This window comes from Narcine bancroftii, chromosome 3 (genome assembly GCF_036971445.1).
Source record: "Narcine bancroftii isolate sNarBan1 chromosome 3, sNarBan1.hap1, whole genome shotgun sequence".
Lineage (NCBI taxonomy): Eukaryota > Metazoa > Chordata > Chondrichthyes > Torpediniformes > Narcinidae > Narcine > Narcine bancroftii.
Window position 1 is genome coordinate 156,310,054 of NC_091471.1, and position 26,263 is coordinate 156,336,316.

At 39.3% G+C, this 26,263-nt stretch overlaps 1 protein-coding gene across 1 annotated transcript in view; it reads right to left on the bottom strand.

The window, feature by feature from the left end:
- Positions 1-221: 221 nt before the first annotated feature.
- Positions 222-26,263, bottom strand: part of LOC138757734 (N-acylethanolamine-hydrolyzing acid amidase-like) — a 30,479-nt gene continuing 4,437 nt past the window's right edge. Inside the window, exons 2-11 of the mRNA XM_069925498.1 lie at positions 22,384-22,548; positions 20,565-20,691; positions 19,700-19,790; positions 9,843-9,919; positions 9,002-9,174; positions 7,695-7,757; positions 7,537-7,603; positions 3,631-3,659; positions 2,713-2,798; positions 222-2,628 (exon numbers count right to left, since the gene is read on the bottom strand). Coding sequence (XP_069781599.1) covers positions 2,603-2,628; positions 2,713-2,798; positions 3,631-3,659; positions 7,537-7,603; positions 7,695-7,757; positions 9,002-9,174; positions 9,843-9,919; positions 19,700-19,790; positions 20,565-20,691; positions 22,384-22,548 — 904 coding nt within the window. The 3' untranslated portion in view covers positions 222-2,602. The remainder of the gene's footprint in view (positions 2,629-2,712; positions 2,799-3,630; positions 3,660-7,536; positions 7,604-7,694; positions 7,758-9,001; positions 9,175-9,842; positions 9,920-19,699; positions 19,791-20,564; positions 20,692-22,383; positions 22,549-26,263) is intronic.

Below are 26,263 nucleotides of genomic sequence, written 5' to 3' on the forward strand. Positions count from 1 at the left end.
ATGTATTATGTCAATCTGGAAATTAGAAGACAACTTGAGAATACAACAATGGTATATAGAAATGAATAAATGTATTCCATTAGAAAAAATAACATATAATTTAAGAAATTACATTATAATATTAAAACAAATATGGGAGCCATACATGAAATACAATAGAGAAATCCTATGATGGACTTCCACCACCTAAAATGACAGAAGGAGAAGATAACGAAAAGAAATGACTCAGTAAAATTTCTTGTTTATTTTTATTAAGTGACAACATTGTTGAACGGGTTTAATGTATCTTATAGATTGAACTTCAAATAAATGGGGAAGGGGGTGAGGGAGGGAGGGAAGGGAGGGGGGAAAAAGGGAGAGAAAATGACACTATATATTTAAGAAGAAAAATATCTGAATGTATCTTGGTCAATATGGTTTATAGTGTGAAAAATAAAAAAATTTAAAAAAAAAGAACCATGGACAAATTTTGTGGTATAAACCTACAACTGGAGCCAAATATTGTCAAATGCACACTGGAAAGTGAAAATTAAGAAATGTTTGGATATAAGCCGATAATTAACCTGCCAACATATATCTTGATACTTTGATGAGGCCTGCAACTTCTATTTAACAATGAAGTAAGACAATAAGCCATAGGCACAGAATTAGGTCATTTGACCAATTGAGTCTGCTCCACCATCAAATTATGGCTAAATTTTTTTCCCTCTTAACCCCATTCTCCTTCCTCTCCCCTTATTCTTTGATGTCTTTACCAATCAAGAACCTATCAACCTCCGCTTTAAATCAACCCAAAGACTTGGCCTTCACAGCCGTCTGTGGCAACGATTCATCACCCCCTACATGATGAAATATCTCCTCATCTTTGTTCTAAAGGGACATCCTTTTATTCTGAGGATGTGACCTTTGGTAAGATTTGTAAAACATTCACAAATTAAAATAATGTTAAGCAGAAAATTTGACCAAGAGCATCTTGATATTCGTCAAAAGCCTTTTCTTTTAATTCATGGTAGTGGTGTAATTTTTTTGTCTGTTGACTTCAGCCTCTCTCACTACATGAAATATTAATGTTGATATAGGAGCAAAAGAGCCTCCATTCACTCCTTATTAACTGCGTGGTTGATTCTCTGAGGGCCCTTGACTATCTTTTGTAGATCGTCAATTAACTGGTTGGGTCCACTTGTAGGATAACACAGACTGGCTCATCATGAAGCTAAATACTATGTGAATATTCATCTCCCATTGAGCCCTTCGGCCCATACCAAACAAAATGCCCCACCCACCCTAGTCCCACCTGCCTGTATTTGGCCTATATCCCACTAAATCTATCCTATCCATGTATCCATTCAAATGTTTCTTAAACATTGCAATAGTACCTGCCTCAAGTACCTCCTCCAACAGCCCATTCCATACACTCACTACCCCTGTTGTAAAATAGTTACCCCTTAGGTTCCTATTTAAATTTAATTTTTTAAATTTAGACATACAGCATGGTAATAAGCGATTTTGGCCCACGAGCCCATGCTGCCCAATTACACCGAATTAACCTACACTCCCTGCACCTTTTGGACAGTGGGAGGAAACTCACACAGACACGGGAAGAATGTAGACTCCTTACATCAAATCTCTCACCCTTTACCTTAAACAGCAACTGCATGTTACAAAATTTATGTGTATTATTTTTACCATATCTCAGCACATGTGACAATAAACAATTCAACCTCAACCTCAATAACTGGCTTCACAGCCATCTTTGAGATGATTGGATTATTTTGAGGGAATATCTGAGCCAAGATCAGACAGCTGGCAGCCAAGTGAACATCTGAGCCAATGAAGGAACAGCACTGAGGGAGTGACAGTACTGAAATCGGACCAGCACTAAAGGAGTGTTTGAGCCAATGGTGGAACTATATGGAAAGAACGACAAGACTGCAGCAAGGGGGTGGCTGGGACAATTTTTGATTGAATGGTTCCAGGCAAGGCTGGAACATGATGGATAACCAAGTCTTTCTTGTGAATCACATCTAGAAAAATATATACAGTAAAAACACATTTACATTTTATTCACTATTAGATTTCCTCTCTGTCTCCGTCTATGTCTCTCTGTCTGTCTCTCTATCTATTTATCTTGGTAGTTTTATGACATCAATCACCGAAATTTCTCTGTGGATATTGCAGAACTGAATTTAGTTCATAGTATAAAAAGCATTCTTTTGATACTCAGATTTAATAAGCGTGTGCTCAGAGATTCCATATAATCCAGTTGATTTGTTAATTCTCTGAATCCGTGTGAATAATCTGGCCTGCTTCAAAATTTCTATTTCAAAAATATGCCTCTGTAAACATTTGTAAAGTTGTTAAAAAAAATCATGTTCCTTTTAGAATATTTCACTTAAAGAAACCAACCAGGAATATCAACAAACTTTATAAACAGATGAGTTGATTTTTTCAAATGGTAAGATTTGTAAAACATTCGCTATTGAACACTTTAAACACAATGGCATCAATATGAATACATCACAACATATTCAAAAGAAAATTACATTAAGAGAAAATGTGACTAAGAGCATCTTGATATTCGCCAAAAGTCTCTTCTTTTAATTCAGGCAGCGGTGTAATTTTTTTTGTCTGTTGTCAATCACAAAATCACAAGATTAATATGTAAAATATAAAGAATAACATTAAAAATAAAATCAGATCGACTTTACTTACAATCCAATTTATTTGTCTTCCCTGACCTAATTATGGTCTTGTAGTCAGATCGTGCAGCACACATTATCGTTGTATAGACAGTTCGCCTGGAATTTATGTCATTTTTTGAAAACATTACCAGTAAATTCATCCTTTTTGCACATACAGAATAATTAAAATCTAAAATAGTTCTCACAAAGGCAATGAAAATCATTTCTTTAACCACTGGTTGAGGCCTTAATCTAATAAAAATATATTGTAAGATCGCAATACATACAAACATGATAACCCTTTGGTTAGAAACATAATAGATGTACAAGGGATTGGTGCTGTTCTTGTCACCCAGTTATAGAAAGGATATCATTAATTTAGAAAGGGTAGAGAGGAGATTCACCAGGATGTTACTGGGACTGGAGGGTTTGTGCTGCAGGGAGAGATTGCATAAGCTGGGGCTTTATCCAAGGGTAGGTGATTACAGAACTAGTGGGCATAGATTAAAGGTGAGAGAAAATAAATTTAAGAGGGATCAAAGAGGCAATTTGTTAACTTGGAGGGTGATCTGTATCTGGAACACATTGCCAGAGGAAGCTATAGAAGCAGGTACATTTACAATGTTTAAAAGATGTGGATAGAAATATGGATAGAAAAGGTTTGGAAGAATGTTGACTACATGAGGGCATGGGTCTACCCCACAATGCCAATTTGATTGGCACAGACAAATTGGGCCAAGATCTCAGATCTATGCTTTTGACTTTATAACAAATGGCCAAAAAAAAACGTTAACTTTAGCACCCATTTTTAATGGCATCTATGCAAAATAAAATATTTTACAAAGGGAGAAAGAGGACAATAGTTTTTTTTAACACCATTCTAAATGACGTTCAACAGCATCTCTTTCAGAATTCTTCAATTCAAGTATATTTAAAGACCAATACTCACTCATTTAAAACTGGTCTGATGGAGAGAACCTACAACATAAATGTACACGATCAGAAAAACATGAATTTATTTAAATATAATGTTGCAGAATGCTGAAAATGACACCATGTACAATGGTAGGAGTACATTTTGCATTGATTAGTGCTATTTATAAATGAACCAAGATACATCAAAGATATATTACAGCAGGCAATTTTGTAATAATATTACAAGTTACATACTATTACATGACAAAATAAAAAGAATCTTGAAATTAAAAAGTTGCATGTAATCACATTTTTAGTCTGAGATTGTTAGCTGTACTCTTGTTGGACAGTATTTGAAGTACAATAACCACAAACAGAAATGAACGTGAAAATTTGATAATTTTTGCTGCCAAAATCCACTCTTCTCTCACTTTCATGGTGCACCTCTGACTTTTCCCTTCATTAGATTTCTGTTTCCAACATCCCGCATACTTCTCAACTATGTTTCCTCCCATTCTGCCTCCTTTCCATTCTCTCAGATCCTTTTCCATTGGGATCTGCTTTGAAGATAAGACTTCTGCATCTTTACTTCTGAAATGTTTTCCATTCTCCTGAAACCCAGTTTCACCTCTTCCTTAGTTAGCAGAGCTCTTAACAGTCTCTCAACTATTTCTAGCCCGAGATTCCCTACTAAGGCATCCGTATTCAATAACCAAGCAATTTAAAAACTTTATTCATGAAGGGCTCTGGCCTGCAACATTGCCCATTCTGTTTCTCCCACTGATGCTGCTTGACCCACTGAGTTTCTCTGGCAGATTGTGATTTGCTTCAAAGACTTTCAACAGATCCCACCACCTGACATGTGTCCGAGGTGTGGTAGAGGGGAGATGAGAGAGTTGGTTAAGATTCAGCTGCTAAATGATCAAATAAACAGGAGAATAACTCAAGCCAGGAAGCAGCTGTGGGAATTTCCAGAACTGCATAAAATCATTTGGAGAAGTTTGGTTGTGCTTTTCAATGGAAAGGCACAGATATGGCAGCACTCCCGGAGCTGCCCTCCACTTCCAGCATTCTGATGGGATTGTTCCTTGATCCACTCTTCCAACTCACCTTCATGTGCAACATCAGGAGCTGCAGATTGTTTTTATAATCTCTTCCATGCCTACTATCCTAGGGCCCAAACACACCTTCCATCTTAAATTTAACTGCATTTCTTCCAACAGAGTGCAATGCATGTGATCTGGTCCACACTGGAGAACCCAGATGAGGATTTGTTCACCCTTTTGCAAAATATCTCTTTTCAGTTTGAGGTCATCCTGATCTCTTCCCATCACTCATGCCCTCTAAACCAGGCCCTCTAAACGATCCTATTAACCCTCTTCTCTTTGTTTTCCAGTCCCCTGTAGTTTTAGATTCTCCTACCCCAGGGAAAACAATGACTATTTACTTTGTCTATGCCACTCATGATTATATAAACCTCTAAAACATCCTTCCCTCACCCTGGATAGGCCCAGCCTATCCAGCCTCTCCTTATAATTCAAGCCTACCAGCCTGGTAACATTCTACTGAATCTTTTTTGCACACTTCCTACTGGGTGACCAGAATGGCATGCAATATACCAAGTGCAGTCTCACCAACATGGTGCCTGTCACTGTACTCAATGCCCTGACTTATGAAACACACCAAATTCCTTCTTCATCAACCTCTTGACCTGTGTTACTTTCCGTGTTTTCTCTCTCTCATTAACTTCCCTCATTAATTTATTCTCCAGAGAAATTCTGTGTAAAAGTGATAATTGAGGATGACCTCACTCTATTAGAGAAACCCTCTGTGCTTTATCCATCTCTCTCACACAGTATTCAGCTGAAAACTAGACTCTCTCATTCTGACAAAGCATCTTCAGTCTGAATTGGAACCCTGTTTTTCTTTCCCTAGAAACCGTCTCTCCCTCCATTGCCTGAAATATAATGTAATGATACTAGCACATTTCCAGCACCTTCAATTTTACTTTTCACTTGCTGCGCCGTATTACACAGAAGGCAGGGTGAGTTGCACTCTCATAGAAGAAATGGTTTGTTCATAAGGTAGAGCTGTACTCCAGAGGCTGCCACTGGTTTCAAGGAGGTATGAGAATGAGCACTGAATCATTCATTACAAAACCTTCAGCTGGCTGTTTCACAGCTTGAAACCTTTTGTCAGAAACAGTCCCTTTTTTTCTTTCTTCCTATTTCAAAAAGCCCAGAAATTTAACTGGTTACTGCTGATTATTTTATCAGATCAGAATAATCTTTAGAAAAGAGAATTGGAGTACTGCTGCTTCTATTATACACTAGAGACCTAAAAATTATAACTCTATACTGAATGGTGCATACATTCTTGATAGAAGCCCAATTTTAAAGAATAATATTGATTAGACTTTCTTAATTATTTTTATGTCAGTTATGTGGCATTAAATGATTTCAGATGGGGTAATAAGAAAGCTGTAAATGTTAATCTTAGTAATCCTTGATAAGAGAAAAAGAAATCACCTAACATTTATGGGCAGCTTGTCGAGTTACTTCCTCACAGTTCCAGTGGCCTGCATTCAAGCTAACCTCTGATGCTGCCTGTGGTACGTGTGATACCCCTGTGACAGTGTAGGTTTCCTCTGAATGCTTTGGTTTCCTCCAACATCCCAAAGATGTACAGGCTCTTCATGGCATGCAACTCAAACAGCCTCTGACAACTCTTAACCTTCATGGTTGTTATGCTTAGCAGAACTGTTCTCACTGACAGGAGAAGGGGGACAAAGGTGGGCCACACTGGTGCCTTGAAACCAGTTGCTTCAGGCAGATGGGGGTCATTAACCATGGATGGTAACTCATCTAGGAGAGGGAAAACTCTGATTTCAAATCTCCGCTGCCTTGTGGCTACACCCACACACAGGAAAGACTTTGCAAGTAAACCCCGAGGAAAAATCTGAGTCGGAGTCCTGAAGGTGGCTGACTGCTGTACTCAGCACTGGCTCGGCACTCCTGCGAGGCTGCTGGCACCAAACTATATTGACCTTCGTCGTTCCTTTAGACCTTTCATTAGCATGGGGGTGGGGGGGGGGGTGTCCCCATTGCACGGGCAACAGGCAGATCTCCTTATCAACTCTGCCCTGGCTTGTACACTGTTTGCACTCCACAGTGACTTCCAGTGGCGCAATACCAATGGTCGACCATGACTGATGGAGGACAAAGAAGAACAGGCTGGTCGTTTAATTGTCTCTAGTACATGGGTGAGCTGTAGAATCCGGAGGGAACTGATAGGAGTGTGGGGAGAACAAAATAGGAATAGCCTTGGATTTATGTAAATGAGTATTTGATGGTTGGCTCCGACTCATCTGGTCGAACATACTGATCCTGTACTTTCACGATAGTCCAATCCATCACATTTATTGCATTCCCTTCCTTTAAAGATACATATGCACAGATAGGAACATGGTAATCCCCAGTGAAAACCAAATTAAAATGACAATGCTAAACCCCAACCATTCATTGCCAGCTTAGGGAAGGTAATCTACCGGCCTTACCTGCTCTGGCCAAAAATAAAAAAATCACTCTCTTCAAAAATGTCAATGCAATATTGATTTGATAAAGTTCAGCACCACCTTCCCAGGACAACTAGAGGCTGGTGGTAATCGCTAGTCTTGTCAAAGACAAGTTAAGGTTAAATTGGTCTCAGTCCAGAATCTGGAGGGAGTTAATAGGAATGTGGGGAGAACCAAAGGTGCCAGAATAAGTGGGACTAACAAAGATGCTCGTAGATAAAACGATATAAAAAGGAGGCAATTCATACACGTACTCCTTTTGCCAGCTATCACCCCACTCACCAGTTTCTTTTCTCCTCTGACTGCCATTCACATTCACAACCCATATGCTGTAAATCCAACAAGTTGGATTCCACTGGCACTCACCTTGAACATTGTATTCAGATTGATGTTCTTTTGCATTGTATAATTGAGGGCGCGATTAGCTGGTGTTCTTGAGAAAACAACACAACATGTAAAATCAAAAGCAATAAACAAAGCAAAGTGCAAATATTTCACAGGGTTATAGGCACAGGAATGTTCACCTTCTGTCATCCCATGAAGGCGGAGATTTCCAATGATCATAGTTCGTCTGCACTCTGTACCATCTATGTAAACAAAAAAGAAGCATAATCCCTTCATGAGATACCACCAGGGTTAGGCAAGAGAAAACAAATGGAACATACAGTATCTGTTAACCTCCAGCAAAGAAGAAGAAGCTGGAGGAAATCAGTGGATCATGGAATATCCATGGAGACAAATGGACAATCAATATTTCAGATTGGGACCATTATCAGAGTCCTGAAATGCACATTATTTCTATCCATGGATGCAGCCTGCCTGACCTGTTGAGTCTCTCCAGCTTCTCTTAGTTTGCTTAAGATTTCAGCATCTGCAGTTTCTTGTGTCTTATATCTTAAATTCTCTAAATTTTAAAACTTCAATGCAAAATTTATGTTTTGGAACACCTGAAGTCTTCTCTCCTTGAGAGTGCTATGTGGGTCACCTAGTAGTTGTAGAAGTGGGCAGCAAACCATGAGATGTAACAGAGATCAGTTGTAAGCTGGAATGATCCTGGGGGCAAGAGGCTGAAGAGACTTTGATCATATCCTCCAACAGCAGCATAGCTGAAGTCCTAGGATGTTAAGTATCTCTTAGAGAGCAGAGAATGCAGTTTGATTGGTGGTGTTTGAAATAGAATGGCATCAGGGGAATGAGGAAAGTGAAATCAGATGGTTCTGTGAGTAAATAAGAATTGTCTTTATTCAGAGCAGTGAGCTTGAAAATCTGACCAGAAGCCAATTTTGCATATTATATCTGTGCTCACTATAGAGACTTTACAGTGGATAGAAGGTATTTATGTCCTAATATCTACCAATAAAAATGTGTGAAATTTCTCTGAGATCTGACAATTTTCAATTGCAGGGACCCTTTTTATTTTTGGAATTTGGTAAAGGAATTTCTGGGCAAGATTTATCAACACGACTTTTAGAAACTATTACATTTAATTTATTTTAAACCTATAGCCGGTTACAGGCCATTTTGGTTCATGAGTCCGTGCTGCCTAATTTACGCCCCGTTAAGCTACACCTCCGATACGTTCTGAATGGTGGGAGGAAACTGGAGTCCCTGGACAAATCCCATGCAGACACTGTGTGAGATTCGAACCCCAGTCTCGATCACTGGCACTGTAAAGAAATTGTGCTGACCGTTTGCAGATGCTTCTTTATTTCTACTGAATACACAATTTAAAAAGAGGATTCTTGTATTTTTTTAATCCTTCATCTCTTTCCAAAGAAACTACCTAACCTGCAGAGTAAGACAGCAATTTTTGCTTTTATTATTCACTCACTGCCCTTCAGCAGGCTTCAAAGGCCAGATGTCCACAGGTTTGTTGAGGTCTCTTGTTATAATTGTGCCTTCATTTTGTTTGACTCCACCTAAAATGAAGTACACATTTGCATTGATCGGAGTGCAGGCCAATTTCTTCAAAGCTTCATGATAGTTTGTTGCTTCTGAGAGAGTCTGAGGAAAGAAGGAAAATTAGAGTTTGTTATTTTCACTCAATGCCAGTTTATTTCCCTTTCCTGGTCCCACACTTACTCTCCTCACTACGAGTACCTTTTCAAAAAACACCCCCTATAGTTATGACATTGTTGGTACCTAAGCCAGATTTTCTGTAAATTATTTTGAAATTTAAAAAAAACAAAAAGGACACTGAAATACTTGAATAATTAAATGGAAGAATTTTTAACATTTATTTATTTTAGCCATTTCATGATACAATTCTTCAATAAATGTTTGTCTTCTCAAAACATTTATTGGATCTTCCACCATCAGTATTGGCACCTCTTGTCAGAACAGGCTACAAGTTCAACATTAAGTGACTTGAGTGCATGATCTGGGCAGGAACTTCAGAAGAGTATTAAACGAATGCATCTCCCAGGGAATGCTGAGCTGTTGATAGTATCATCTTTCAGATAAAATGTTATACAAAAGCCCTATTTATCCTCTTGGTTGCAAATTATTATTATCATATTCACAGAAAAGTAAGGGAGCTCTCCTGAGGTGCTGACAAACATATATTCATCTCTCTTCCCTTCTTGTAAAGTTGCAATGCTGTTCATGAACCCATTTCAGCTTATAGATAAAAGGTTTGCTCAAAGTGGCAATAAGAATTATCGGGTACTTACATCTCTGATTAGCCAGCTGGGACTAGGACTTTTCTTCAGAATGGCAGCAATTGCAGTTTTCCACCAATTAACTTTAGCTTTAATAAAATAATAATTATGTACATATGGCTCTGCATTACATGAGTCTCATATGAACATTCAGCCAGACTGGAGTGCATGCAATTAGCAAAAGCTTCCCACATTGACCACCGCCAGTGGGCTGATAACGCCTCAAACCGTGCATCTTGGCGCCTCACAGTTTGGCGGGCAGCAGCCTCCTTTGAAGAAGACCGCAGAGCCCACCTCTCTGACAAAAGGCAAAGGAGGAAAAACCCAACACCCAACCCCAACCAACCAATTTTCCCTTGCAACCGCTGCAATCGTGTCTGCCTGTCCCGCATCGGACTGGTCAGCCACAAACGAGCCTGCAGCTGACGTGGACTTTTTACCCCCTCCATAAATCTTCGTCCGCGAAGCCAAGCCAAAGAAAAAGAAGAAAGAAGAAAGAACATTTGTACCACTAGTGTTTTAAATGACCATCTCTTCTTTCTGTAACACATTGAAATGACACAAATCTTGCTGCTAAAATATAATTCAAATGCATGGAAAAAGCCTTTAGGACATGGTACAACTCTTAATAGCACTCAAATGCAGGTGGGCCTGTAAAAGTCCATTGCTTTCTGAAAGTGGCAACACAAGTGATAAGGGTGTAAGGAATGCTTGCCTTCATAGATAGGGGTAATGAGCATAAAAGTCAAAAGTTGTGTTGTAACTACATAAAACTTTGGTGAACTGATTATCTTATAGATGATAGATAAGAGGGATAGGCTATAAACAAGATTGTTTTGATAATGAGTTGCTGGAGGAACTCCGCATGTCAGGCAGCATCTGTGGGTCACTGTTTTGGGTCGGGACCCTTTATTGCAGGTCTGATGGGGCATGTCCTCCCGATATAAAGGGAATAAAGCAACACACTGAGCCATTATCAGCATCTCTGACACAGTGCATTCAAATAGCCTGAAATTGTATGATTCAAAATTGGTGCAGTTTAAACTAATTTGGCAGGGGGCTGGGAACCTGTATGATAGGGCAAAGGACAGAAAAGATAAAACAGGAAAAGTTAGGTTCGGCAGCGAAAGTAAAAAATCAGAAAGAGCAAGGAGGGTGAAAAAAGCAAATCTGAAGGCTTTATATCTTAATGCAAGAAGCATTCAGAACAAGGTAGATGAATTAGCTGTGGAAATTGAGATAAACAAATATGATTTGATTGGGATTACAGAAACATGGCTGCAAGGTGGGCAAGCCGGGGAACTTAACATCCCGGGGTATACGATATTTAGGAGGGATTGGCAAGAAAGAAAAGGGGGAGGGGTACTATTGATGGTGAGAGAAGGGACCGACACGATTGACAGAAAGGATATCAACTCGGAAGATGCGGAATCTATATGGGTAGAACTGAGGAAAGCAAGGGGCGGAAAACATTAGTGGGGGTGGTATATAGGCCTTCAAATAGTAGTGTAGAGGTGAGGGAAGGCATTAAAAGAGAAAGTAGAAAAGCGTGCAATAAGGGAACAGCTGTCATCATGGGAGACTTTAATTTACATATAGATTGGACTAGCCAAATTAGTAAAAATACTGAGGAGGAGGAATTCCTTGAATGTTTACGGGACGGTTATCTAGACCAATATGTCGAGGAACCAACTCGGGAGCAGGCCATTTTAGATTGGGTATTATGCAATGATAAGGGGCTAATCAACAATTTTGTTGCACGAGGCCCTTTGGGTAGGAGCGATCACAATATGATCGAATTCTCACTCGACATGGAGAGTGAAGAAATTAAAACCGAGACTAAGGTCCTGAATTTAAATAAAGGGAATTATGATGGTATGAGACGGGAGTTGAGTAAGATTGATTGGGTGGTGTTTATGGGGGAGTTGACTGTGGATAGACAATGGAAAGTATTTACAGATCTAATGGAGAAATTGCAAAAATTGTTTATACCGGTTTGGCATAAAAATAAACCAAAAAAGGTGACTCAACCGTGGATAACAAGGGAAATTAGAGACAGCATTAGGTCCAAAGAGAGAGCATATCAATTGGCCAAAAAAAGTACCACAACCGAAGACTGGGAGCAGTTCAAGATGCTCCAAAGGAGGACAAAGGGATTAATCAAGAGAGCAAAAATAAATTACAAAAGTAAGCTTGCGGCAAATATAAAAACCGACTGCAAAAGCTTTTATAAATATGTCAAGAGGAAAAGATTGGTGAAATCCAGAGTAGGTCCTTTGCAGTCGGAATCAGGGGAATATATAATGGGGAATAAGGAAATGGCAGACCAATTAAATTCTTACTTTAGTTCTGTTTTTACAAGAGAGGATACAAATAACCTCCCAAGGATGTTGGGAAACATAGAGACTAATGCAAGGGAGGAACTGAAAGAAATCAGTATCTCTAAGGACATGGTCTTGGGGAAATTGATGAGATTGAAGGCAGATAAATCCCAAGAGCCTGATAATCTACATCCTAGGGTACTTAAGGAAGTGGCCATTCAGATAGTAGATGCTTTAAGAATTATTTTCCAGAACTCGATAGACTCAGGATCAGTACCCATGGATTGGAGGGTAGCTAATGTTACCCCACTATTTAAAAAGGGGGGTAGAGAAAAAGCGGGGAATTATAGGCCGGTGAGCCTTACATCAGTAGTGGGCAAAATGATGGAATCCATTATTAAGGATGTAATAGCGGAGCATATGACTAGCAGAGAAGGGATCAGACAGAGTCAACATGGATTTACAAAAGGTAAATCGTGCTTAACAAATCTATTGGAATTCTTTGAGATGGTGACAGGTAAAATAGATGGGGGGAGCCAGTGGATGTGGTGTACCTGGACTTCCAAAAGGCCTTCGATAAGGTCACGCATAAACGACTGGCTTACAAAATCAAGGCTCATGGGATTGGGGGCAAAGTATTGATGTGGATTGAGAACTGGCTGGCAGGTAGAAGACAGAGAGTTGGGATAAATGGCTCATTTTCTGAGTGGCAGGCGGTGACCAGTGGGGTGCCACAGAGATCTGACCCCTGCTGTTCACAATTTACATTAATGATATGGATGAGGGGATTGGATGTAATATCTCCAAATTTGCAGATGACACTAAGCTAGGAGGGGTTGTGTGCACGGAAGAGGGGGTCAGGAAGCTCCAGTGTGATTTGCATAAATTGAGGGACTGGGCAGATACATGGCAAATGCACTACAATGTGGATAAATGTGAGGTTATCCACTTTGGTAATGTCCCGCATCGGACTTGTCAGCCACAAACGAGCCTGCAGCTGACGTGGACATTTACCCCTCCATAAATCTTCGTCCGTGAAGCCAAGCCAAAGAAAGAAGATCCACTTTGGTAATACAAACCGGAGGGCAGATTACTATTTGAATGGCAATAGATTAAGAGATGGGGAAGTGCAGAGAGACCTAGGGCTACTTGTACACCAGTCTCTGAAGGCGAGCATGCAGGTACAGCAGGCGGTTAAAAAGGCAAATAGTATGTTGACCTTCATATCAAGAGGGTTTGAGTATAGGAACAAGGATACCTTACTGCAGCTGTATAGGGCCTTGGTGAGACCACACCTGGAGTATTGTGTGCAATTTTGGTCACCTTATCTAAGGAAGGATGTTTTTGCAATGGAGGGAGTGCAGAGGCGATTCACCAGGCTGATATCTGGAATGGCAGGAATGACTTATGAGGAAAGATTGCGCAAATTGGGATTGTACTCGCTGGAGTTTAGAAGATTGAGAGGGGATCTCATAGAGACATATAAAATTCTGGCAGGACTGGACAGAATGGATGCAGATGGGATGTTTCCAATGATGGGAAAATCCAGAACCCGGGACCATGGTTTGAGGATAATAGGCAAACCATTTAGGACCGAGATGAGGAGGAATTTCTTTACCCAGAGGGTGGTGAATCTGTGGAATTCATTGCCACAGAGGGCAGTAGAGGCAGGTTCATTAAATATATTTAAGAGGGAATTAGATCTATTTCTTCAGTATAAGGGTATTAAAGGTTACGGAGAGAAGGCGGGGACGGGGTACTGAACTTTAAGATCAGCCATGATCTCGTTGAATGGCGGAGCAGGCTCGAAGGGTCGAATGACCTAATCCTGCTCCTATCTTCTATGTTTCTATGTTCAGAAGGCTACAACATCCCCAGTCAGAATATGAGGTGTTGTTTCTCAAGCTTGCAATGGGGCTCAGTAGAATGGTGCCAGATGCAATGGACTGATAGGTCAGAGTGGGTGTGGGATGGAGAACAAAAGTGTCAGGCAAAGAGAGGCTCAGGGATGTCCCTGTATTCTGAACGTGGGTGCACACCATCAACCACTGTAGAGGAGATGCACAGTTCATTTGGTTGGAAGAAGTGCAAGTGAATCATTGCTTCTGTTGGGAAGGGAAGAGTTGAAAGGACAAGTGTTGCATCATCTGCAGTCTCGAGAGAGCACGTCATAAGAAGGACAGTGGTTGGTGGGAATGGAAGAGTGGACCTGCAAGTGGGGGAGGATAAGGACCTTGCAAGATGCTGAATTGGAAGAAAAGTGGAAGGTGTGGCTGGTGGTGGGATCTCTGTGAGGTGGTGGAAATTGTAGATCTCTTGAATGTTGAGGCAGATGGAGTGGATGATGAGGATTAGGGGAACTCAATCTCTGTCTGTTCCAGGAGAGAGGGTGGGAGAGCAGAGGTCCAGGAATTGGATGAGATGTGGTCAAGATGTTTGTTACCATGGTAGAGGAGAAGATATGGCTCAGGAGATAAGGATGAAATCTCTGAGGTATCTGAATGGCAAGTCTCATCATCAGAGCAAATGCAACAGAGATGGAGGAACTGGGAGAATGGAATAGAATCTTTATAAGAGAAAGGGTCAGAGTGACCATGTGAAGTGTAGAAATTGGTAGACAAAGTTAATAAAAATGTTGAGTTCTGCATGAATTCTGCATGAGTGTACGAGGCATCACAAATACAGTCATTGATATACCAGAGTACAAGTTGAGGGAATGGGCCCAGGAGTGACTGAATCAAGGACTGCCCCAGATATCCCAAAAGGACAGATGTCGTTTGGGCCCATGTGAGTCCTCAGAGCTGTACATCTGATCAGGAAAAAGTGAGCGTGAGCCGAGTTTTGAACAAGGTGAGAACAATTTGGTGGAGGGGAACTGGTTGGGTGAAGAACTTTTATTTTCCACAGCCAATCAGGTATGTAAGATACACCAAAATAAATAGCATACATTATATTATCTCCAAAAGTCAAGACAGAAAGGATATAAAAAATATAAAAGGATGGATGGATAAATATTCAATATTTCAATAGTTCGTGCAAGAGTTGGTTGTAAAAATATCTACTAAAAACACTCCACACTTCCCTCTCCACTTTCAGTCCTAATGCAATGTTTCGATTTGAAACAGTGACAATTCCCACATACCCTCACCCCCCTCCCCACAGATGCTGCTCAGTTCCTCGAGCAGTTGCTCCAGATTCCAGCATCTGCAATTTCTGGTGTCTCTACTAAAAGATCTTAATTGTTTTGTTCATATTTTTGGTGTGGCTACATTTAAAAGAGAATTGTAATCTGAGTTGAAATGTGTTGACATTTGTGAAACAATTGTAAGTATATTTTGTGTGTATATTGCTTCATTAAGGAGAAACAGTTAATAAGCTTTTCTGAGCAAAGAGGTACAGATAATAAATGAGAGCCTGCGATAGGGTATTCTTTGGTGAGTGAACTTAAATAAAACCAGAATGGAGTACTAACACCGCTGTAAGGATTTTGAAAGAATTGGGAGGATACAGTGTAATGAACTAACATTCTGTTTGATACGCTTAGCATGGTTAACTGTAGTGGTTAGAACAACACTATTACAGCACCAGTGAGTTGGGTTCGAATCCAGAGCTCCCTGTCTGGAGCTTCTACATTTTCCCCATGACTACGTGGGTTTTCTCCGGGAGCTACAATTTCCTCTCACGTTGCAAAGATGTACGGGGTTAAGTTAATTGGTTACATGGGTGGATTTGGGCAGCAGAGACTGGTGGGTCAGAGGAGGCTGCATCACTAAATAAAAAAAACAGAGAAATGTAAGGAAAATTAAGTAAAGAAGCAAGAGAAGATGAGTTAATGGAATAGAACAAACACAAAATGGTTGGGGAGAATGGGCATTTTTTATTGTATATGACCATATAAAATGTCTGAAGATCAGGAGGTCACAAGAGGCTGAAGAACGGTTACAGGACTCCCTTGAGTCAGCGGATAGGGCAGTGTTCAAGGACTCAGCTGGGAATCTGAACTAGTACACCGAGGCTGTCACACACTTTATCAAAACAGCTGTGGTTGAGTGTGGCCCCACCAAATCGTTCAGGGTTTTCCCCCAAGCAGAAGCCCTGGATGAATAATGAAATCTAGAACCTTCTGAGAGCCAGATCACAGACATTTAAGACTGGAGATCCAGGTCAGTACAGTAGGAGGAGGTATGTCCTGCGGAAAGTTATCTCCCAGATGAAATGGATGTTCCAGATGAAAATAGAAACAATGAGGGACACCTGCCTGCTGTGGCAGGGCCTAAATCCTATAACCTGCTACAAAACCAAACCTAGTGAAATAGTAGATAGCAAAGCTTCTCTCCCAGAGGAACTCAATCCTTTCTACGCCCGATTTGACAACAGTAACTGTGGTGTAATGTTATTAGTTTGGCATTTGACCTGTTGATTATGTCATGGGGGTGGGCTTCAGTCTTGTGTTTTCCCTGGGTCCACTCAGCGATGGAGCTGAAGGAGGGGTCCCAAATGAAAAGTGTACTGCAGGGTTGTTTTCAGTAAAAGTTCTGAAGGTCGTCTTTATTGTGTGAATGTTAACCCAACACAAAAGTAACAGTGAAGAACCATCTCTCCGCCACCCCGCAACCCCGATGATCCTATCATGTGCGCATCTGAGGATGACGTGTGTGCTGCCTTCAGGAGAGTGAATCTGAGGAAAGCATTTGGCCCAGATGGAACACTTGGCCAAGTATTAAAAATCTGTGCTGACCACTTATCAAGGTATTCATAGATATCTTCAATATCTCACTCCAGCAGGACATGGTATTCACCTGTTTCAAACAGAAGAGTGTAGTAACCTGCCTTAATGACTATTGACCAGTGGCACTTACATCAACAGTGATGAAGTGTTTTGAAAGGCTGGTGATGAAGCAGATCAGCTCCTGTCTGAGCAGTGACATGGATATATTTCAGTTTTCCTATCGTAGAAACAAGTCTATGGCGGACACCATCTCACTGGTTCTACACAAAGTCCTGGAACACCTGGATAGCAAAGATGCATACATCAGGATGCTCTTTATTGACAACAGTTCAGCATTTAACACCATCTCCCCTCAAACCTGATCAGCAAATTCCTAGACCTGGGAGTTAACACCCCACTATGTAATTGGATCTTGGATTTCCTCACCTCCAGACCACAATCAGTGAAAATTGGTAAGAACTTCTCCTCCACAATCTCTACCAATTCCAGAGCACCACTGGGCTGTGTTCTTAGCCCCCTGCTCTACTCACTTTATACCTTTGACTGTGTGGCTTGGTATGACAATAACAACATCTACAAATTTCCTGACAATACCATGGTAGTGGGTTGTATAAAGGATGGGGATAAGTCAGCATATAGGATGGAGATTGAAAACTTGGCTGAATGGTGCACCAACAACAATCTTGTCTCAATGTCACCAAAGCTAAGGAGCTGATTGTTGACTTCAGGAATGAAAAGCCAGAGGTTTACAATTCAATGATTATTGGGGGGATCAGAGGTAAAGAGGGTGAGCAAATTTAAGTTCTTGGGAGTCACTATCTCAAAGGATCTTTCCTGGACCCAACACACCAACGGCATCGTGAATAAAGCACATCAGCACCTCTACTTCCTCAGGAGTTTGCAGAGGTTTGGAATGACAACAGAAACCCTGACAAATTTCTTTAGAAGTGTGGTAGAACAGGTGCTGACTGGTTGCACCATGGTCTGGTATGGGAACACCAACACCCTTCAATGTAAAGGTAGTGGACATAGCCCAGGACATCACAGGCAAAACCCTCCCCACTATTGAGTACATCTACAGAGATCCTGCCGTCGGAGGGCAACAGCAATCACCACCCAGCACTTGCTCTGTTCTCACTGCTGCCATCAGTAAAGAGGTGCAGGTGCCATAAGACTTGCACCACCAAGTTCAAGAACAGCTGCTACGTCTCTACCATCAGACACCTTAATGACAAATTCAATCAGAGACTCATTTAAGAACTCTTACTTGTGCACTTTATTGATTTTCTTTTGCTCTCTCTGTATTACACAGTCAGTTTGTTGACATTCATTATCTTTTTTGTTTATATATTTTATGCTGTGTACAGTTTATTTTTTGCACTACCAATTAATGGTAATTCTGCTGTGCCAGCAAGAAAAAAGAATTTCAGGGTTGTATGTGATGTCATGTATGTATTCCTACAATAAATCTGAAATCTGAATCTGAATAAATAAGTCTGTATCTAACATTGTCTCCATAATGAGCATAAAAATGAAAAGAAAATATTAAAGTATATGTAATAAATTCACATATCACATGGTCCAACACGACTAGACCTGAATCAAGATTTAATTTAACAAAAATATTGCCGCAAAACTGAAGGTAAGCATCAAAAATTAACTTCTACACATGACAAACTATGTTCATTTCAAGGATTTCCTACTTTTAGAGCATAGACAACATCGGTACAAACCTGACAACGCAGTTCATATTTACTCCTCTGAGTGTTTCTGTTTGGAAACACACATAGCCTCTCTTTGCTACTCTTTTTATAACAAGCCTAAAGGATTAATAGGACTTGAAATACTGAATAAAACTTGATTGGCATGAATGCTGATTGGAATTTTGGTTAAATATCGGAAAGTGAAGAGTTTTACATTCTGGAAAAGTTTTCAAAAGTATCTCCTGTTGTAATTGGGACACACTTGTCATATTTTCTGGCTGAAACAGAGACTCAAGTCAGGGTCTCCAAGCTGCTGGGCTGTACTGGAGATCAGATTGTCCAGTATTAGTGTGCCTAAACATTAAATGGTTTTCTTAAGAATATCAAGGAACATAAATCACTAAAGTATACAAGACATAACCAGAGTATTTTTTTTTTACGATTTTAGTGTTAGCATTAGGATATTGATTCACTCAGCCTTGACAATGACATCAAAAATTATAACCTTTGACCACAGACCTTGGCCACAATATATGCATAAGTTGATTTAAATGGTATGAGGAAACTGATTGGGAAAACTTACCCTTCAGTTAATACCAATAAACATATTAAAAGAGGATCAGTCTCATTTTAAATTAATAAAGAATATTTATTCAAATAGTATATAACTCGGCTGAGTTTATTAATTATGATACACTGATCCCACTGGCAATGGTGCTTACATACTCAATGGAAACCTTAACAGAATGTCTCATATATTCCTTTTCAATGTGCAGCAGTTTTTCATGGTTTTACATTATTTGTGGTATTTGGAAACAGACCACAATTCTTATTCTGGTCAATTCTATCAGAATTCCAGCTGAATTTTAAAAAACTAATGAAACTAAAAAAAAAACCCTCTCCCCACCCACTGGCTAAAGTTGACCCAAGACCTAAATCTTTTCATGGTAAAATAGAATGAAATCTAATTCGCCATTGAATAGCTAACTAGAAAAATTCCAAATACAACTTCTCAAATGCATCAATTCACATATGAAGCATGAAGCTTACAGTGTTAGGTTCATAAACAACTACAGTAATTGTAATGGTAAGACAGAGTATCAAAGTTCAACAAACCTCTTTCATTCCCAGAAATGGAAAACTTGTTTGGTTTTTGGCCAGTCCATAAACCTACAAAACCAAGGAATGTTGTCCCTGTGTAGGCAATCTGAATGAAAAAAAATCAAATTGGCAGAGTTAAGATTTTGGCAGCAAAATTAAATACCACTAAATTGTAGGATACAAGCAATCAACTTTTCAAAAGAGTTAGTGAGGAGGAAAATATTCTATTATTGTCTAAAATACTATTTACAAGAGGTAGCCTAAATTAAAACAGTGTGTTCACATTAAGTTTTACAATCTCTTGGCATTTCTCAATTTGCTTCCATTTCTGTCTGCTGTTATGGAATTGTAAATACCACATTTTTGAATAAACGCAATTAATGCATCTGACAATTTCACAACAAAAGGAGAAGTTTAATTCCATGAAACACATTGCATATCAGTTAATCAGATTTAATAACTAAGTTAACAGCAGATTTTAGCAGTTTGCTCAAATTTGTACTTAAACTCATCTGAATCTCAATTTTCTGACAAGTTTAACAAATATCTTTTAGGCTATTCAAAAGATGCTGATTTTGCATAGTAGTTGCACAGCAGCATGGCAAATAGTGCTGTTGGCACACCGTTCCAGGAACCCACGTTCCACCCTGATTTCTAGTACTGTCTGAGGTCCCTTTTACATCATCCTTTAACTTCATCAGCTTCAAGGAAAAAAAAACTTTCTTTGAAAACAAAACTAGTTTTTCTCTTGATTTCACAGAAATATTCAAAACATCAGAAAATCCCAAATATGGGCTTTATCCCATTATTACCAGATCTAAATACTCTAGCAATTTCTTTTGTTAAAGACCATATGTTGTAATTTTAATGTGACACCTACCTGATCTTTCTTTACATATTGAATATCAACTGTGATGATTCTTAAAATATCAGAGAATGCGAAGTCCATATTTCTACCATGGTAAATTATTCCTCTTGTATCTTGTGCAACAATGCTAGTACAATATCTGAGAGCAGTGACATGAGTAATTAATCAATTCAATGACATAATGTATCAGCGTTGACAACAAAATTGAGTCTGCAGCTTCACTTGTTGCCTGCACTGTCCCCAATGTGCTGGTGGAATGCAGCAGCGCTGAACAAAGCTCTGCCTCTGGAACTCTGACAGGTTTAGAGCAGGAAGCAAAGTCAGGCTCATTAGGGAGGGTCAGAGATATGAAAATAATTAGCATACTCAAACACATTCAAAAATTATCAAATTATTAATCAATATTAAAATGTATTAAAATCACAAATCACTGAAAACTTTAATCTAAAATGAAATATTTAGATATAAAATCTAACTTCCTTATTTGACAGGCTGGGAGATAAGGGCAGAACATCGGTGGAGAATGCATGAGACTCCAAGCCCAGGTCACCAAGGATGACCAGACACAGGGGATCCCACTCAAACTGGGGTTCACCACTGGAGTTTGGGTGGAAACCATTGATGGATCATGGTGATGGGTGTGGTAGCACCTGCTTCTCTTCATAAGCCAGGGACAATTTCAGGACTTACTTCACAGCAACTAGATTTACCCAATCCTTCCCTGGATACAACCAGCAAGATTTGGCCCAATTACCAGGGGAATTCCCAGACCCTTCATTGGGGTATTGTACACAATCAAAGATAGTAGGATGACTAGCCAGAAACAGCACCAAAAAAGTGAGATTTACTAAAAAAAAGATTTTATAGGATGTGAGGAGGTTAAAAAGTCTGGGTAAAATGCACGACACAAGCTCAATTAATGCTGGGACAAAAGAACACTATGCATACCAGGTAGTCCAGAGGAGCTGATTGCCTATTTTACTCAGAGTGCTCTAAGTTCCATTAATTACTCTCCCTGTAAACAGGCCAATAAACCAACGAGAAAGGAGGTATTAGTTGAAGTTCCATTCAGCTTGTCTGAGAACGGCTGTTAATCCATTTATATAAAATAGGTTAATACTTCTGTTAATGTAATACCAATTGGAAACCTTTGCCAGCCTAGGATTCTACTTGTTCATAACACAACAAAACAATCTCTTAATTATTACACTGTAGTGCAATTTCTCCCAGGCAATTTACATTATTTGATGTTGCAGTTTATATTTTATATGATGTTAATGAAAATAATTAAGCCTGTCAATTCAACATAATGCATTTGGATGGCAGTATTTATCTATATGAATATCCTTAGAAGAAAAAAATAATTAAAGCACTTTAAGGAAAGATTGAGCAAATTAGGCCTTTATTCCTTGGAACGTAGAAGGCTGAGAGGGGATTTAATCGAGGTGTTTGAGAGGGATATTTAGTTGATGTGGAAAGGATTTTCCCATTGAGAGTAGGAGAGATGGATACAAGAGGTCACGTGGGTTGAGAGTTGACGGGCAAAGGTTTAGGAGTAACGTGAGGGGGAACTTCTTTACTCAGAGAGTGATTACTGTGTGGAATGGGCTTCCGGGAAAGGTGGTGGAGGCAGGGTCAATTTTGTCATTTAAGAAAGAATTGGATGAGTATATGGATGGGAGGGGGATGGAGAGATATGGGCAGGGTGATGGTAGGTGGAATTAGAGGAGGGTATTTGGATCAGTGCGGACTAGAAGGGCCAAATTGGCCTGTTTCCGTGCTGTTATGGTTATATGGTATTCATTACATTAACATGTCAATGAACACATACCCCAAAATTTCATAAGCAAAATTGACAAGAAGTACATCCCCAAGGTTTACATCAAGGATTTTACTTATTCCTTCAATTTCTTCTTGATAGGGCTGTGGTAAAATATTGGTCAGCACGGGTGCCAGTTGGTTAACAACATGAATTGCCCACTGTGGAGCCACGGAGCTGCAACACAAAAGTACATTTAATCTGAGTACAGTTCTCACTATTTTTGCAAAACACAGCTGAGATGTAATCTTGACAAGTGAACAATCATAATTAATGAAACAGAGCAGCTTGTTCATTGAATGCTACTGATGGTAATACAGGCACTAGATTTTCATGTCCAAACGTTGTCCTCGACATTAATAAAGCTGTGACTTTTCTCAGATCTAATGTTAGAAAAGATGAACAGCACAGTTGTAGATTATTCTATTTGCAACACTCTATGTTTCATATGTTTATGTTGCCTTGTACTACCCTCCCAAGTTCTCTGAAAAAAAACATAAAAGCACAGAATAATAGACTAGGTTTATGTTAGGTGAAATTTAAAAAAGACAAAGGTAAAGTCGAGCGTTAGCAAAAAGGTCTTTCAAAATACTTGAGATATCTATTTCTCATCCTAACAACTTTTTTTTAATATTTTTTTTTATTTTTCACACTATGAACCATATCAACCAAAATATGTACAAATGTTTCTCATTAAATTTACACAGTGGTCTTTTCTCCCCTTTTATTCCCCTTTCCCTCCCTCCCTCCCCTCTACCCACCCCCCTCCAAAACCCATAAATATTCAACATATACAATATAATAAAACCATAAAACAATATCTTCACACAAAGGAAAATTCTCACATTTTAGGGGATGGAGGTCCGAGGCAAGCTCTCTCTGATATGTTCCATGTATGGTTCCCAAATTTGTTCAAACATTGTGACTTTATTTTTTAAATTATGTTAGTTTTTTCCAATGGAATACATTTATTCATTTCCATGTACCATTGCTGTATTCTCATGCTCTCTTCCATTTTCCAAGTTGACATTATACATTTTTTTGCTATCGCTAAGGCTAATATAATGAATTTTTTTTGCACTTTATCCAATTTGAGGCCTAATTCTCTATTTCTTATATTACTTAAAAGAAATATCTCTGGTTTTTTTGGTATGTTATTTTAAAAAATTTTATTTAGTATCTGATTTAATTCTTCCCAAAACATATTCACTTTTGTACATGCCTAAGTTGCATGTAATGTTGTTCCCATTTCCTTCTTCCAGCGAAAACATCTAATAATGTTGAATCCCATTTTTTTAATTTTTGAGGAGTAATATATACCCTGTGTAACGAATTATACTGTATCATGCATAATCTTGTGTTTATTGTATTCTTCATAGTTCCAGAACATAACTTTTCCCATACTTCATTTATGATCTTTAAGTTTAGATCCTTTTTCCCACTTCTGCTTAGGTTTATAGTTTATTTCATTTTCCTTATCTTGTAGCTTAATGTACATGATCATTATAAATCTTTTGATTATCATTGTGTCTGTAATCACGTATTCAAAGCTGCTTCCTTCAGGTAATCTCAAGCTGTTTCCCAATTTATCCTTTAAATAAACTTTCAATTGATGATATGCAAACATTGTACCATGAGTTATTCCATATTTGTACTTCAACTGTTCAAATGTTAATAAATTATTTCCCAAAAAACAATTTTCTATTCTTTTGATTCTTTTTCTCTCCCATTCTCTAAAGGAAAGGCTGTCTATTATAAAAGCAATTAGCGAATTTTGCGTCAATAGTAATTTTGGTATTTGATAATTTGTTTTTTTCCTTTCTAAGTGGATCTTCTTCCACGTATTAAGTAAATGATGCAGTACTGTTGAGCTTTTATATTGCACCAGCTTTTCATCTCACTTATAAAGTATATGTTCCAGTACCTTCTCCCCTATTTTATCTAGTTCTATCTTAGTCCAGTCTGATAAAAATCTGATAAATACCTTAATTGTGCGGCTCTATAATAATTTCTAAAATTTGGTAACTGCAAACCACTTTGATTATACCTCTCTGCTAATTTATCTAACACTACCCTTTGATTCCTCCCTTTCCACAAGAATTTCCTTATTATTCTCATTAGTTCATTAAACAATTTTTCTGTTAAAGAAATTGAACATTTGAAATAAGTATTGTATCCTTGGGAACACATTCATTTTAATGCAGTTTACCCTCCCTATCAATGTTAGCGGTAATTCTTTCCAATGTTCTAAGTCTTCCTGCAATTTCTTTATTAGTGGCTGATAATTTAGTTTGTACAAGTGGCTTAAGTTATTGCCTAACCTGATCCCTAGGTATTGGATTGCTTGTGCTTTCCATTTAAATGGTGATTCTTTTTTAAATTCTGTATAGTCTGCGTTACTCATTGGCATCACTTCACTTTTATTTGCGTTGATCTTGTACCCCGATATTTCTCCATATTCCTTCAATTTCTTATGTAATCTTTTACTGATACCTCTGGTTCTGTTAGGTATACTATAATGTCATCTGCAAATAAGCTGATTTTATACTCCTTCTCCTTTTATTTTAATTTCTATTCTTATCAGTTCTTATCAGTTCTGTCAAAGGTTCTATTGCTAAGGCGAACAATGAGGCGGATAGTGGACATCCCTGTCTAGTTGGCCTACGTAATTTAAAGTGACTTGACGTCCTGCTTTGCGGAAACTGCCAAAATGTTTGGCCTGGAAGTCAGCCTGAAGAAAACTGAGGTCCTCCATCAGCCAGCTCCCCACCATGACTACCAGCCCCCCCACATCTCCATCGGGCACACAAAACTCAAAACGGTCAACCAGTTTACCTATCTCGGCTGCACCATTTCATCAGATGCAAGGATCGACAATGAGATAGACAACAGACTCGCCAAGGCAAATAGCGCCTTTGGAAGACTACACAAAAGAGTCTGGAAAAACAACCAACTGAAAAACCTCACAAAGATAAGCGTATACAGAGCCGTTGTCATACCCACACTCCTGTTCGGCTCCGAATCATGGGTCCTCTACCGGCACCACCTACGGCTCCTAGAACGCTTCCACCAGCGTTGTCTCCGCTCCATCCTCAACATCCATTGGAGCGCTCACACCCCTAACGTCGAGGTACTCGAGATGGCAGAGGTCGACAGCATCGAGTCCACGCTGCTGAAGATCCAGCTGCGCTGGATGGGTCACGTCTCCAGAATGGAGGACCATCGCCTTCCCAAGATCGTATTATATGGCGAGCTCTCCACTGGCCACCGTGACAGAGGTGCACCAAAGAAAAGGTACAAGGACTGCCTAAAGAAATCTCTTGGTGCCTGCCACATTGACCACCGCCAGTGGGCTGATAACGCCTCAAACCGTGCATCTTGGCGCCTCACAGTTTGGCGGGCAGCAGCCTCCTTTGAAGAAGACCGCAGAGCCCACCTCACTGACAAAAGGCAAAGGAGGAAAAACCCAACACCCAACCCCAACCAACCAATTTTCCCTTGCAACCGCTGCAATCGTGTCTGCCTGTCCCGCATCGGACTGGTCAGCCACAAACGAGCCTGCAGCTGACGTGGACTTTTTACCCCCTCCATAAATCTTCGTCCGCGAAGCCAAGCCAAAAAGAAGATACATATCCATTTACTATTACCTTCGCCAACAGTCTATTATACAATGCTTTAATCCAATTTATATATTTTTCTGGTAGATTGAACTTCTGTAATACTTTAAATAAGTAATTCCACTCTACTCTGTCAAAGGCTTTTTCTGCATCTAGAGCAACAGCCACTGTTGGTTTATTTCCTTGAACCATGTCAATTAGATTTATAAGTTTGCAGACATTGTCTACTGTTCGTCTTTTCTTAATAAATCCAGTTTGATCTTGTTTTACTATTT